Source organism: Melospiza melodia, chromosome 8 (genome assembly GCF_035770615.1).
Source record: "Melospiza melodia melodia isolate bMelMel2 chromosome 8, bMelMel2.pri, whole genome shotgun sequence".
Taxonomy (NCBI): Eukaryota; Metazoa; Chordata; class Aves; order Passeriformes; family Passerellidae; genus Melospiza; species Melospiza melodia.
The window spans coordinates 3892448-3907500 of NC_086201.1; the positions used below are offsets into that span (position 1 = coordinate 3892448).

The 15053-nt window shown below is 40.0% G+C and overlaps 1 protein-coding gene across 1 annotated transcript in view; it reads right to left on the reverse strand.

The window, feature by feature from the left end:
* The window catches only part of ARHGAP15 (Rho GTPase activating protein 15), a 322029-nt gene that overhangs the window by 16567 nt on the left and 290409 nt on the right, over nucleotides 1-15053 (reverse strand). The window contains exon 13 of the mRNA XM_063161573.1: nucleotides 6379-6484. Within this exon, the coding sequence (XP_063017643.1) occupies nucleotides 6379-6484 (106 nt within the window). The remainder of the gene's footprint in view (nucleotides 1-6378; nucleotides 6485-15053) is intronic.

Below are 15053 nucleotides of genomic sequence, written 5' to 3' on the forward strand. Positions count from 1 at the left end.
CAAAGAACAGGATTTGGCATGATTGCAAAACCCTTGGTAGCAGGTCACCCCAACCCAAAAAAGTAAAAAATCAAAATGCTCAAAGATGCTTCTGAGAGACTGGAATTTTTTTTTTCTATTTTTTTTGTCTTGAACCCAAAATCTACTATTACTCCTGTCCTGTGCACACTTGTGCCTGGTGCATATTTTCTTGGGTCCACTTACATCCAAAGGGTGAGTTTAGTAGACTGATATGTGCTTAACAGAGAGGAAAAGGGTTTAATTCTTCTCCTTCCCCCAAAATGAGCCCTGGGAAGCTGTGGTAAATGGGATGAGTGTTGGCATTGCTCCAGCTCCTTTGTAAAACTCTTCCATAGTTGAAACTGAGAAAAGCACGCACGCAAAAGCACATCTCAATATATGTTTGCCCTTCTCAAGTTAAAAGATCATTAAATAATTTCATATATATCTTAAAATGCCAGTCAGGTATACCTGAATTTTTAATGTAACTGGTCTGCCCTCCTGCAGGAGGTTGTTTCTCCTCCTCACATTTCCAGTAGCTGCTTCCCCAAAGCTTGTAGGGGCACAGTTAAACTTTTCTCCCTGCTGCTGTCCCATGGCTGAAAACCAAAACCTGCTTGTGAGTTGCCTGATTATAAAGAAAGGTCTTGATTCAGGAAATAATTTAAACAAATAGTCTTTCTTGTGCTTTCTTTTAAGGGCTTCTGTACCTTTCTAAATTTGGGCATTTTTCCTGAGGGAAAACTTAAGTGCCCATTCCACTTTTTGGGTTGTAGGTCTTCCACAGGTTCACTGAGGTTTCCCAAATAGATTAGATGTTTTATTTTTTATAGTACTTCCATTTTGGGGATTGTTTTTAGTTTTCAGTGGCTTTTACCTTGATGATGATGATGATGATGATGATTACTACTATTATTATTCTTAATAGAAAACTTGCACAGTTCTCAGTGTAATCTGTTCTTTTGCTGTGTGAGGAAAGGGCTCTCCTGAGCCTACATTTATTACGTGAGCCTGCCTGAAAACTGCTGATATGACACGTAGTTTAGCAAGTGGAAATCACATATGTTTGCTACATCTTTCCTCCACCAACTTTGGAGGGAAAAAAAAAAGTTTGCAGGCATCCCATACAGCATTATTATATGCTGTACTTTAACTTCATTTTCTGGTTTCCCTTAGAATTCTGGGTACTGCTGCTGGATTTGTCATCACATTGTCATTGTGTCATGGTGTGCAGGCTACTGTGGGCTGCTGGCTATGCATGGCTCTGCATTATTTTCCTTTTAATTTATTTTTTATTTTCTTTTTTTTCCCCTTAGATTTTAATAAGTAGAAACAAGTCTGTTTAGTTGTATATAGTTTGGAAAATCCTTGGCTTTTCAGAATGTCGCTGCCAAAGGTTGTGAGGTTTGAGGTGGGGAGACTGTTCCTCCCCCCTGTTTGTAAAGGTTGGATGTTTTTTTTCCTGTTCACAGACCTATGAACTGGGGTGATATTTGGGGTTTTTTTGGCAAAACAGCTGAAGAATAATATTTTTGTTAGATCATATATTAATGTTGTTGGGTTGTCTTAGATATATAGTTCTACCCTTGATGAGGAGCATCTTTCCAGTGAAATCAATGCAAACAATTAATAGTAAAAATGAAGAATTTAGGCAGAGGGGGAAGACAATCAGGAAGAAAATCATCATTCTCCCTCTGAAAGGGCAGAAAGCCTGGATGGCATCTGAAAATTACTTGCTATGCTATGTAGAGTATGGGGAAAAATGGAGCAAAATAAATGGAGTTTCTTGGATTCAAAGGTGAATTAAAACAAATCAGCTCCTGCCTGGACAAGCCAGCCAGATAGGGCACATTAACAGATCCACGTGATAAACCAAGAGGCAACTGCAGAGCTCCCCAGACAACTTGCCTGAAGTGGCTGCCAAGGAGGCAGATGCTGCTGCTGGAAGAATATCTTCCACAGTTGGGCATCTGGGTTCCGCGCTTCCACGGAAGGCACAGGGATGGGAGCTGGCCCCTGCCTTCCCCTTTAATTATTTCGACATCCCTGTTACAGTTTTGTAAATAACACGCATTATCCTGCCTTTGTGCAGGGGAATCAGGAGCGAGGAGAGGGGTTTTTGTCCCTGACGCCTCCCCTCGCAGGGGTGTCCACACGGACGGGCACGGCCAGACCGGAGCTTGGCTGCCCTGCGCTCCAGCCTGGTCAGATGTGACACAGCTCGGGTCTGGGAGTCGCAGAGCTGCCTCGTGGTGGTGGCACGGAGCTCAACCTAATAAGCAGAGCAGGCTGAGATTCATTAATTTAACATTAATAGGCACAGCTCATGAGCTCAGGCACAGCGCTGAGCAAGGCAGGCACACAGCTCCTGCAGGAGAGCGGCGTCCGCCCTCGCCAGCTCTGAGGACACAGCCAGGGTGTTCCTCCTCCCTACTGCATTTTGCATGAGGGAGAAATGAGGTTTGTGGTCACTGGAGAAGCTTCTGTGCAAATTAAAAAAAAAAAAAATAAAATCCCATCCGGGTTTTTAAATTGTGTTGCTGGTTTACGTTGAGATTTTAAGGCATTGAAACTTCTCGTGCCTCGGTTTCCCAACAGGTGTGTAACAGCTTCCTCGAGGTGTTGTGGTGAAAGCAGGCCATGAAATGAATAGAGTGAAATTCTCCTTCTGCCTAACTTGTATTACAATTCCGTGAGTAAATTATTTGGTACATGTAATGGTTTCTCAGATAGGGATTCACTGTGCTCAGTTCATGTTTGTGCAGAGAGACAAGGCAATGTTTCTGCACCATTTGATGTCCTGTGTGCGCCCAAAAAATGGGACCAGAAAGGTGCATCAGTTTTAGCTGGTACCTGTGATTAGCTCACTTTGTTTGGGAGTAAAAGTTAGATGTGAGTAAGGAAGAGGAAAGAGGAGATCTGTGGAACTGGTGTATGGGGCAGAAATATATGGGCTGTACAGAGCAAACAAATATTCTCTAAACGTGTTAGAGTAGAACAGGCTGTTTTCTGTACCCCTTTATTCAGGAAAATCTCTGCTCAGGTTGGGTTTTTGTCGTTTCTTTCCTGTGTAATGTCTATTTGTTTGGTTTGTTCATCTTTGGGAAGAAGCATGAATAGCCTAATAGTAGTTGTGCTCAATTATTTCCAGCATGAGTCATAATGGAACAATTCCTTATGGAATTAGACTGACAGAGCTATGTGATATGTCTGTTCAGCCCCATATTTTGTCTATTTTGCTTTTAAGTTGAGGAAATTTCATGGAAAGATGAACAGGGACGTCAGCAGGTTGTGGTTTTTCCTATCAAATGCAAAAAAACTTGAAAGAACAGGTACTGCAGACTCAACTGTGCTTTTAATCCACCTCCTGTGGGCTGCATGCACTGCACTCTGACTTCTTGCAGCTTCAGAGAGCTCGGTTGAAGAGAGATATATGGCACAGGAGTTAATCCCTGCTGCCAGGCCTTTCTCACAGACTCTCTCATCACCTGCTTTGCCTGGGTTTCTAAGGAGGACCCTTCTGAAGTGCATTTCTCATTGCTATTTCTGCTGGATCTGGACCTGCTCCTGCAGACTGGATTGCTGCAGAATGGCTCAGGATAAGGCAAAGGTTGGCTTCTCATGCTGAGTGTCAGTGAGACAGATGCTCTCACATCTGTACAGAAGTCACAGGCTTGGGCAGCCCCATGGTCCAGGTCTGAATAGCCCTGTTCTGTCTGTCTGACAGGAAGGAAAGGAGCAGGAGAAGGGTAGGAGAAAGAGGGGGAATGCCATGGAAACAGCATGGCTGCAGCCCCTCATCCTCTCCCTATCAGAACCCCCTCAAGACCAGTTCAACTCTGGGCAAGAACATCCGTCTCAATCAGCAAATACAGAAACTGCAGTAAAATGCCTCAAATAAAGCCATTTTAGTTATTTTTCCAACTAAACAGAAACTTCTGGAACTCCTGTAACTTGCCCTGAGAAAGTCCTGTGATCAAAGGGGTGGTGCAACTCTGTGCTTAGGGACATTGACATTCCTCTTCTGAAGAGTGTCCCCAAAACGAATATAACTCTACATTTTGTAACCTCTGTAAACTAGTCATGTTTCCTAGACTGATTCAAGCAAACACACATTGTCTCTATTTGAGAATATAAGCATCACATCATTACTGAAAATGTAAGTACACTAATTCATTCTCATCTATGGAGTCTTGAGATCATTCAGACTGAGCCCTGTCTTTAGCATCAACAAGTTCAAGAGAACACATAGGTTTTATTTTTGGGGGGATATTTTTGTGTTTTCAACATCTATTCTACTGTTGCTTCCATACCAATGGAGCAAAGCTTCTGGAATAGCCCTATCTTGTCCTGAGGATGTGTTTGAGGCAGAGAAGAAGACTGACCTTCTTCAGAGAGACTCAGACAATTACTTCCCTAATGCTTAAACCCCCAAATGGCTCCAGTGTCCAGGAAGGCTTCCTGCCTTCCATCACTCTGTGCCACTGTGTCCCCTTGGTTTACCTCTGCTTTATGAACTATTGGTGTTTTATTTCCACTATTTTAGCAGTTTTATTTTTCCTCTTGTTTTTCCCAAAAACCCACAAGTGTGGGTCCAGTTTCGCCAGTTATTCTACACATCCACAGCAGGGAACAATTGCTGTCCCAAACAGATTATGCTCTAAAAAGCCAAGGCAGACAAAGGAAGTATTATCATCATTTTGTAAACAAGGAACCGAGGCACAGGGAGATTAAATGATTTACCCAAGGTCACCCAGAACATCCGGTCAAAGCCAAGAACTGAACCCACGTCTCCCGAGTCTCAATCAAGTGATTTAACTATGAGATCAAAGACTTACTGTGTATACCTGATATCTCTCCCCTAAGACACGGCAACAAAACTTTTTCAGGTTAAGATCAATGCCACACAGAGTGCAGTAAATTTTGTATATGGCATATCTGTGCTGACAGCGTGTACCCACTCCTTGCACTCATGTTCTTCCCAGGAAATAATTTCCCTTATTATTCTTCCATTGCCAGCAATAAATTATCATCCTTCTCTAGATAACCTGCTGAAGGAGAGAATGTGTGCACACAGTGCATCAAATGAACACACAGGAAACTGTTTTTCTGCAAGGCCAAACTCAGTCATTTTATGGACTGCTTAAAATCCTTCCATGCTTAAATGAAATGGGGACATTCCCACAACTATATGAACTTCATTTTGCCATTTCAGCTGGAAGCTGCAAAGCAAGATAAAGGATCTACATCTCTTACATGCACATGCCAAGAAATGATCGCTATAAAGGCATCATTCATTATAAGCTCAGAGTGGTCTTTGATTTGGAGCCTTTATCACTCCCTCACTGGGGTCAGTACATCGTTCCTGGGATGAAATACTCCTCTGTGCCTTGATGGGGCCCAGATCCTGATGTCCCTTCAGTTTTAGGGGTAGTTTGGCTGAAAAATGACTGTAGAAAATAGCAGTTGGGTAGCGCCAACAGCAAGAAGGACCCTGCCCTTCCCATATCCCTACCCCGAGGCCTCCCTGCCATCCTGCAGGTCAAACAGCTCTGGTGGGTGTCTGAGCGAGCCATGTCAGCTATGGACACCTTTGCTCTTAATGCCATGAAGCACAGGAAGAAAACCTGAGGTGAATGTGACACCCTAGGTTGATTTTTTGGGTTGATGTCTCTTGCAAACGCAGCTCAGTGAGCGTGGAAACCCCAGGGGAATGATGAGGGGCAACCTCACAGGGTTGTTTTGCTGCCTCTGCAGTATCTCAGCAACTGGAGGAGAGCAAAGATGCACTTCCAAATATTTCCTCAGCATTTCTTAGGTGTTCTGTGTTGTCCCAAGCTCCATGTGAGGGACAAGAGCAATAAATCATCATCCTTCTCTAGATAACCTGCTGAATGAGAGAATGTGTGCACACAATTCTCTCACTCTGTTTTCTTGAGTGAGGTTGTGTCTGACCTCGACATATCACAATGACAGTACAGAAGAGCAGGGACCTCAATGTTGAAAACATGACCATCCAAAAGGCCATTCCTGGAGAAATTCCATCAAACTGGGTGAATGCAATCTGGGACGTGTTGCATTTGCCCAATTCAATGCACCTGTAACACTGAATTGGGTAATCCCAATGGTTTTGGCTGTATTGAAGGAAACAGAATTGTCCTGCTTTCTACTCGAATTAAAATTTGGGATTTTGCTTAGACATCTTGATTTCTTGTGCAGGAATAGGATATACACAGATACCATGAATCATGCTTAGCTTTGCCAAAGAATGTAATTATTTTTGATATTTTGGATGACTCTTCCAATAGGATTAGGACACCACATACGGATTCCTGTTTTTTGAAATTACTGATCTGAGAGTACCACAGTTCTACTTACTTCTGTAGATGTTGAAAAAGGATTTTCATTGTCTCATAGTTGGGTCTTGGGAGCTTCTTTACCAGGCTCCTTATGCATTTGATGCGAGTGGCATTGTCCTGGATTTCTAAAGGAAAAAAAAAAGAAAATAATCATTTGAGTGCCACATTTGGACATTGCTTTGCACAGTGCTGTAGCTGGTACCCTACAAGAAAAGTCATCATGAATACATGGTTAAAACCAGAATATTTCATACCTTCTTTCACCTTAACAGAGAACAAAAGTAGTTTACAAAGATTAAAAATTCTCTGTTAATCTTAAGAAAGCATATCCTCATTTAGATAAAAATATTTTAACTTATTTTATTAGACTGATAAACCACCTTCCTTAGATAAAATACCTCCAAGAAGTAAGAGACCCACATTTTAAATGGAATTATCCTCTGGAATTACATTTGCCCAGTGATGCAGCTTCTGTGATAGGTGCACTTTCTAAGTAATCCTTGTTGTCCTTTTTTACTCATCATAATTAAATCCAGTATATTTATGAGTCTGTCTTTAACATCCCATCATATTTAGAAACATAACATTCACTATTGTTTTTAGTAGTTCGACCTCGTGAAAAATTATTTCAAAAAACTGTTCCACTGTAGCTATTTTCTCATACCTATAATAACCCACAACTGGAATTTCTGCAGGAAAAAAAAGTGTTTCAAACTTAAAATTAGTAATAAAGAATGCAGCACTAAGGACTTTATTCTCTCCTTTGGGGTGATAAGAACAATTCTACCATTTCTGTTAAGGTATGCCTTCCTGTTTTACTATGATTCATAGTTTTGTGGGAAAGGTTTGGCTGATATTTTCATCGATTTGCCTAAGATGTTGCAACTAAACAAAGTCATGTACAACTGTTCTTTCATTTAGGAACAGATTAGATAAGGTACCAGTAGGTCTGACGTAGGGAAAACATCTTGCATGCTACATGCCCTAGATAACCTGAGAACACTTTTCTGATCTTATCATCTATGATTTAATTATCACCTATCATTCTTCGTATATGTTCCTCTTTAATATTCATATTACCCTAGCACTCAGAGATCTCAATCAGGATTAAATCCCAGTTGCAGTAGGTGCTGCATAAGCATACGTGGTGATTAGTGACTTGATTTAAAGGTTTCACCAAAAAAAAGTTTCAAGCTAAAATTTTCCTGCAATCAAGCTTAATTTAAAAATTAAAATTACTAGGATAATATTCCTTCCTCAGCATGTGTTGCTAGTTCCTGCTGAGATTAATACTTCCTACCCACAGATATAGATGTTTATACTGAAATTGTTTTTAATTTTAACAATCACATAGACATGGAAGACAAAGACCTAAAAGTAGGCAGTGCATAGGTATCAGTTTCCAGTAAAAAAATCCAAACTTTCTGATGGATGTTTTCTATAGGAAGTCAAGCAATTGAAAATAGTGATAATGAAGTCAAACACAAATGAAGAGCACACTTTCTGTGTATTTCTCTCTTGTTTTTGTATGACCTACAAAAAGCCTTAACTTCTGAACAGCACAACATCCCTCAGCCTTGTAGTACAGTCATCTCTGGATGCTTTCTGCCAAAAGCCATTACTGTTTAGTTTTGTTCTGTGGGTGAACTGCCCAGTGGAAATAGGTCTGAAGATACAAACGAAAATGATATTAAATTTGCAGAAGTTAATTTATTATAGGAAGGGGGTGAAAATTCTCTGGGCTTTTTATTTCTGCTTTTTATTTTATTTTTTTGGTGTACATAAAAAAAAATTACTGAATCATTTGGTTTCAAAGAGTCCTCCATGATCAAAGTCTAACCTTTACCACAGCACTGCCAAGTCCACCACCAAACCTTGAGTGCCACATCCACATGGCTTTTAAATCCCTCCAGGAATGGGCACTCACCCACTGCTCTGGGCAGCCTGTTCCAATGCTTAGCAGTCCCTTTAATGAAGAAATTTTTCCTAATATCCAGCTTAAACCTCTCCTGGCACTACCTGAGGCCATTTCCTTTCAATCTGGGACTTGTTACCTGGGAGAAGAGACCAACATGCTGTGGTCTCACTAGATTATTTATGTTTATATTATCTACATTCACACTGTTTATATTTATATTTATATTTATATTTATATTTATATTTATATTTATATTTATATTTATATTTATATTTATATTTATATTTATATTTATATTTATATTTATATTTATATTTATATTTATATTTAGGCTGCCTTGCATCTCTTCTGCAACTCCACAGATGCAGTTTCTCAAGTAGTTTAATTTTTAATTCTGGGGGTTTTTTTTGTTTTTTTGGTTTTTTTTTTACTGAGAGTTCATTGGGCTTGAGTGGAACCGAGACACTGAGGCGGGGATAAGCACAGTGGAAGGAAGGGCTCACTCTTTGTTGCAGAACATTTACAGGGAAGCGTTGTACAGTGAAACTTTACCGTGTTCTCTTGACGGAAGTGTTTCTGCTCTGTGTTGATTAACACAGATAGGGGAACTACATCCCTGCACCCTCTGCTGCTCACAGAGGCTGCAATTCTTTGTGAAGAGTATTTGCAAAAGTGCTAAAATAGCCTTCCCTTAATATTAATTTATAAAAAAATTATTTATTGAGAGAATGACAAGGGTAGAAAGCTTTGCTTTAGGGCGTACTGTACCAAAGTCATCAGTACTGGAACACAGGGGATATTTAGGTAGGCAATAAAGCACAAAAACCATAGAAATTTTGCATAAAATTACGTTGTGCATCGGCCTTTTTGTTAATTGTTAGTCTATTGTAAAAGAAGAAAAAACAGGCAACATGTGGTAACTTTAGTCAGCATTTCTGAACTGGGAATGATAAACACCTCTGCCTGGCTCTGGCATTTATCAGTACTGAGATATTATTACCACATAGAGTCACAGCATGGTTACTGTTATCATCAAAAAAAAAGAGCCAGCTAATCTTAATGGTTTGTAAAGCCGTTACCTGCACTGGTCTGACATTTATCATGATCATTTTACCACATGAGTCCTACATTGCAAAGGTATTTTATCTGGAAGGGACATCACTATGAATTATTATTTGCAGCTAGGTAGAAAATTGTATGTTGTAGATACCTTTTCTCATTATAAATCACAGTCACATTTCACCATTTCCCACACAAAGCTGCTGAGCCCAGGCTTTTTGCCATAACACTTAGTCTTGCTCCCTTTTATAGTTCCATGAAAATATTGGGTATTCTTTCATTAAAATGGTTGATATCGGTGGGTTTTTTTAAATGCTCTATACACGCTTGATTTTTCTCTAGTATAAAAGAATTTGTTTTTCCACTTGAGAAGCTGAAGAGGATAAACTGTTCATTTTTTTTATTAAAGCTTACTCTCGCTTCAGTTTCTGTGGCTAGGCTTGTCTTTACTCTTGACCTTGTTGATGGAATATTTAACAGATCAGATGCAGGATCTTATGTTTCGTTTGCAATACCTATGTATTTGCTTTATTTCTGTAATGCCTTCAGTTCCACATTCCTATAAAATTTTCCCTTTCACATCCCTGAGTAGAAGGAATTTTTTTTTTAATATTTTTCTCTTTAACTTGAACAAGTGTAGGGAGGAAATCCTTAAATATGGGTTTTTACAAATAGGTGAGGGAAAAGTTATCCCCTTTCCCTGTGCTGTATCATGAAGCCCAGCAGTGCAGGGTGAAAAGGAAGGAAAACACTCTGAACAGCTGTTAAATTCTCCAGCTAAGTCTAGAAAAGGATGCAGAGCAATTGTGATAAAAAGAAACAATATTGGTTTTAATTACATTCTTTTTATTGTAAGAATTGGTGAAAATCTGAAGGGAAAAAAATCTTTTTGGAAAGTTAGACTCTCTTTTCCCCATGAAAATTTTGCAAGGGAAAGTCATAATAATCACATATATCAAATAAAGAATGAGAGGAAGGCTAATCCTCTTTGCATTTTATGGGGAAATTTTGGGAGACGTGGGGGATAATTTCAGCAGATCAGGATACTCTGAAGTGAATCACAGATGGTTTCACCGTGTAAAAGAATCATAGAAAATATATTTAGAATTTGGGTTACTCTCTTTAAAAATAGGGCTGGCTCCCTTTAACAGAGCAAAACCGTGGGGATGCTCTCTTGTTTATATCTAAATGAAGAATGCATTGAAAAAAACCCTCTCTTACTATTATATAAACCCTTTTGTAAATGAGCTTTGGATAAACATTTGGGCACAGAAGAAAACATGACGTGTCTCTAACATTAACAGTGGCTGGGTAAAAATGAATGAAGAAAGTAACCTTTAGCACTCGTGCCCATAAAGAATACTTAAGAGAATCCCACCGAATGTTTCTTTTAATCATTAATTTTAAATGGACATAGATGTTTACAACAAGCCACTTTGTTTCAGAACAGGAAGTCCAGGGTTTATCTCCAATAACTCACGTTGGCTAGGAAGGGATGGATGTCTCTAACCTGACGTGCATTCATTATTTTGTAAGGTACTGGGGTCTGACCCGTGACCCTCCTCAGACCTGCTGCATTATTCATGTCTGATTTACTTTGTATAGTTTTACTATAGCACCCATTTCCCTTTTTCCAGGCATTTCAGTGGCTTGTGCATGTTTAATGTTAAATGGCATTTATGCTTCACATTAATGCCTAATTTTATCACAAGCCATGCTTTCTTTTTATGCTTTTGAGCCTCATGGCTGAACTGCTGAAAAAACCCCAGTGATTTATGATCCTGCATAAAATATCAAACTATTGATCTGCCACCTTTTGTTGTTGTTGGCTTTTTAGGCATGGTTTTCCCCGATTTTCTCTCAGGCTCTTCTCACCTTGTTCTGTTATTTTGGATAAGATTTCTGCTGTGGTTAAAACGTCACACACTGTTGCTACAGCAAAATCTGCCTGCCAAGAGTTTTTCCAACAATTCTCAACTGATTCGGCTGCCGAGAGAAAGACGGGTCTTGTCTGGGGCCTTTTTTTTTTTTTCTTTGGTTTGGCTTTTTTTTTTTTGGTTGTTTATTTCATTCCTTTTATATATTTTTTAATCGGAACGGGGTGGTTTAGGTGGATTTTCGAGTGCTAATGAAATTGTGAGACTTATGGCGCTGGCTACAGCCAGCCGGAGTGTGGGCAGACGCTCTGTGAGCTTCCCCACTGTGCTGCTGTGCAAGCATCCCTGCTGTTATGTTTGCTATAGTTTTAATGTCTGTGAAAAATTCCTGATGCAACTAAATTATGTTCTGCCCTCTTGTTTGTATAAATAAACACCCGACTTAGCCAATTCATCTCGCTCTTGCCCATTTTAGAAGCTTGCTCTGTCACACAATGCTTAACCCCAGTCCTTGATGGCTTTGGTGTTATCAGGGAACGAAAACTTGCTTAAAAGAGAGCTTTTTTTTTCTTTTTTTTTTTTTTTCCCCAAACATATCAGCTGCCCAGAACTCTGCTTTTGTTTGGTAAGTCTTCATATTCTGGAAATCATACTGGCTAAGATACACAGGTTTTAATGTATTAATAGATAAATCACTTATTCATACCACTTTTAATGGCAGGATATTTTAATGTTACGGCATGCAACATAAAAGTACCAATTTTAATCACTCGCAGTACACTGCAGCAATCCTCTATTGCAGACATATTTTAAAATATTTTCTTGTTTTTTTTAAAAAATAAAAATCTATAAGAAGTGTTGAAACTAACTAATATTAGCTATAAAGAAAATACGCAATTTGAGATCCGAATTGATCTAATTTTTATTCATGCCTCAGAATTAGTTGTTGAAAAAGAAAATGAGAATTGTTGAAACCGTTCTATCTGGGCAATTGATAAATTCATCCTGTGTAATATAAAGTGGAATTTGCAATGAATATTCATACAACTTTTGCGATCCACTAGCAAGACCCAAGACAATGAGTTTGCAACTCAATCCCATTTAACAAAAATATATGTGGAATTAATGGGAAGAAACAGCACTTAGAAAAGTTAAACTTTAATGTATCGAACTCCAGGTGCCAGAGTTTGAGGGAAATAACCAATAATAGTCATTTTTTACATATTTGATGGGACTGATTATGCAATGTGCAACTCTAAATGGCTTATAGCACATTGTAGCATGGTTCCATCCCATTGGCTACAGTAGGGTGCAGGCAGATGGATGACAGTGACAAGGAGAGAAGTGCTTTTGCTTAGCCGTGCGTTAAGATGCCATCCAGAAGCTCTGTGCACTGCAGACACTTCATTAGGATGCCAGGATAATGGTAAACTACCACTCAGAGTGACACCCCATTTCCTGCTTACTGAGCTCTCCAACCTCGGCAGATGTCAACAATCTCACAGTGCTACAGAGCAGACCTAACTTTCCAGGCACTTTGACTCCAATTTTTTTCCCTTAACAGTGCCATACATTACATGCAATATGTAACAGCAAGTACCAAACAGAAAACAAAATTTGCTGCCCTAATTATAACAAAGCAGCATCTGACTTAGGTCCTGCATGCCCAGCGTACATACAACCAGTTAGGCAGCAGCGGAGAGGAATGAACCTTGTCAGTCGATTTTGGGGGTTAATTAGACTTAGGACTTTGCTAAAGGATAGCCTGATCCTGGCTGAAATGATTGTGTTTCACCTCTGAGTTCTACCACGCAAAGGGAAAACGTGCCGAGCTCCTTTCCTGGTTTTTCACGCGCTGTGAGAGCCTCGTGCGGGGTTTTCTGAGCAGAAAGAGCAGACTTGAGCATCTGGACGGGGTGATATTTTCTCTGCAAATGCACAACTCGAGGCTGTAACGCACCTCCCCAACAGCAGTTAAAGCCAGCAGAGAGGCTGCGCTGCCATGCTTGACCTGCACTCCTTTCCAAACACAAATAGTTGCTCACACTTCCAAAAACAAAAAATGTCTTCAAAGGCAAAATGAGCATGCACCCATTAAATTTATAATTTAATTGAATTTCTTGAACCTATCGGTGTGTGATTATACGTGTCTTTAAAGTCAAGAATCTTGCTTATTCTAAATATAGGTATTTTGCTCCCTCTTTTTTATTTTGGGCTGTAGAGCTGATTTCACAGTGGTGGTCTGCCCTACAACAGTGGACTATCACTATTATTTTCTTTTTTTGGGTGAAGTGGTGGAAATATGACAGGACATCACTGCCAGCTCCTGAAATCCCTCTCCCCTCTCCTCCACAGCCTCCTCTGGCCCCCACTGAGGATGGGCTTGCATTGCCATCCCTCTGATCCTCACCCATGATCTCCAGACTTCCATGTCATTGGGAACCTGAGGCTGGACGGTGATTTGGGAATGAACAAACCTGCAGCAGGGTGGAAGGATGCACAGGGCTGAGGTGGCAAAGCATTTCTCAGATTTCACCTTACTCGAAAATTAGGATGCTGCATAGGAGCTGTCCCAGAACAATCACAAAGTCGGGGCTGTATCACATTTATTCAGCTGTTGTCTGTTTTCCCCAGGCAAAATTCCCACCCAAGATGTCAAATGCACTCTGACTTTCCTCCCTGCACCCTTGGCACTGCCATCAAGAGGAGGGATTGGGCCCCTTGTCCGTGTGCCAGGAGAGATCCCAGGAAGAGCAAAAACTAGATATCTTTTAGGTGTTTAAACTGTAAATTTCTATGCTTAAAAAGAGACTTTTAAGATATGCTGGAAATAATTTTTGCATATTCATTCTGATATTTTTGCTCTGCCCTGCCTAACCTTTAGTATATTAACCTCCAGCAAAAGAAGGAAGCAAGGAAGTTCATTTCTCAGCTGACCCATATGAAGGGGTTAAAAGGATTCAATATTTTTAGTAATCAAAGCAAAGCATACATTTTAGTTTTCCTTTTTTTCTTTTTCTTCTAACACTAAAAAAAAAGTAAACAGCATCTCCCCAAGGGAGATTTAGATTTGAAGACTGTTCATTATATCATTTGAATAAGACTAGACCTGGCCTTTTGACTTTGAACCACTACCAAATTTCAGGCTGTGAGGAAATTGTTCTACATTTCCTGACAAATTGAGTTAAGCAGACATTAAGTGGGCTTTAAGAAAACAAATGGCCATCTTTATCACAGGTGGACACTGATGGCTTAATGGGGCCTGGGCTGATTGTATCACTTCTAATGGCTTGACGGGAAGCATTAGGGTTTTTGCATAAAGAACTGGCATTGCGAACCCTGCTAACACAGACCTGTCAAGCGTTCTGTATCCCTTTGTGCATGGAAGCAGATGTTTGTATGTATACTATGAACTGGCATTAGAGCAAGCGACAGATGCCTGTATGAATGCCAGGTTTGTGAATTTTTACAGCAGGAGCATGTTCTGAGGAAGTGCAGCCCTGCCCTCTATCATAGGTAATTCCCAGTGGAACTTGCTAAATCCCAGCTATGTTTTCATTATTTGGTTTTCCTAGCAACTGGATGAATGTGTCTGTCCTGAAAATGCAAGCGAGGAGAACGCTATCAAATTCTTACAAATTCGCACGAGCGAGGCTGGTTTGAAGTTATTATTTTCTGCAATTTCCTTTTGCACCATGTAATCTAACCCAACCTTTCTCAGAGGGGAAAGTGGTATTATGGCTATATAATTAAAACTTGCATTAATGCTAGCTGGTGAACCGTTCTCCCCCCACCTCCTCCTTCTCCCCACCACCACCCCCAGAAAAAAAAAAAAAAAAA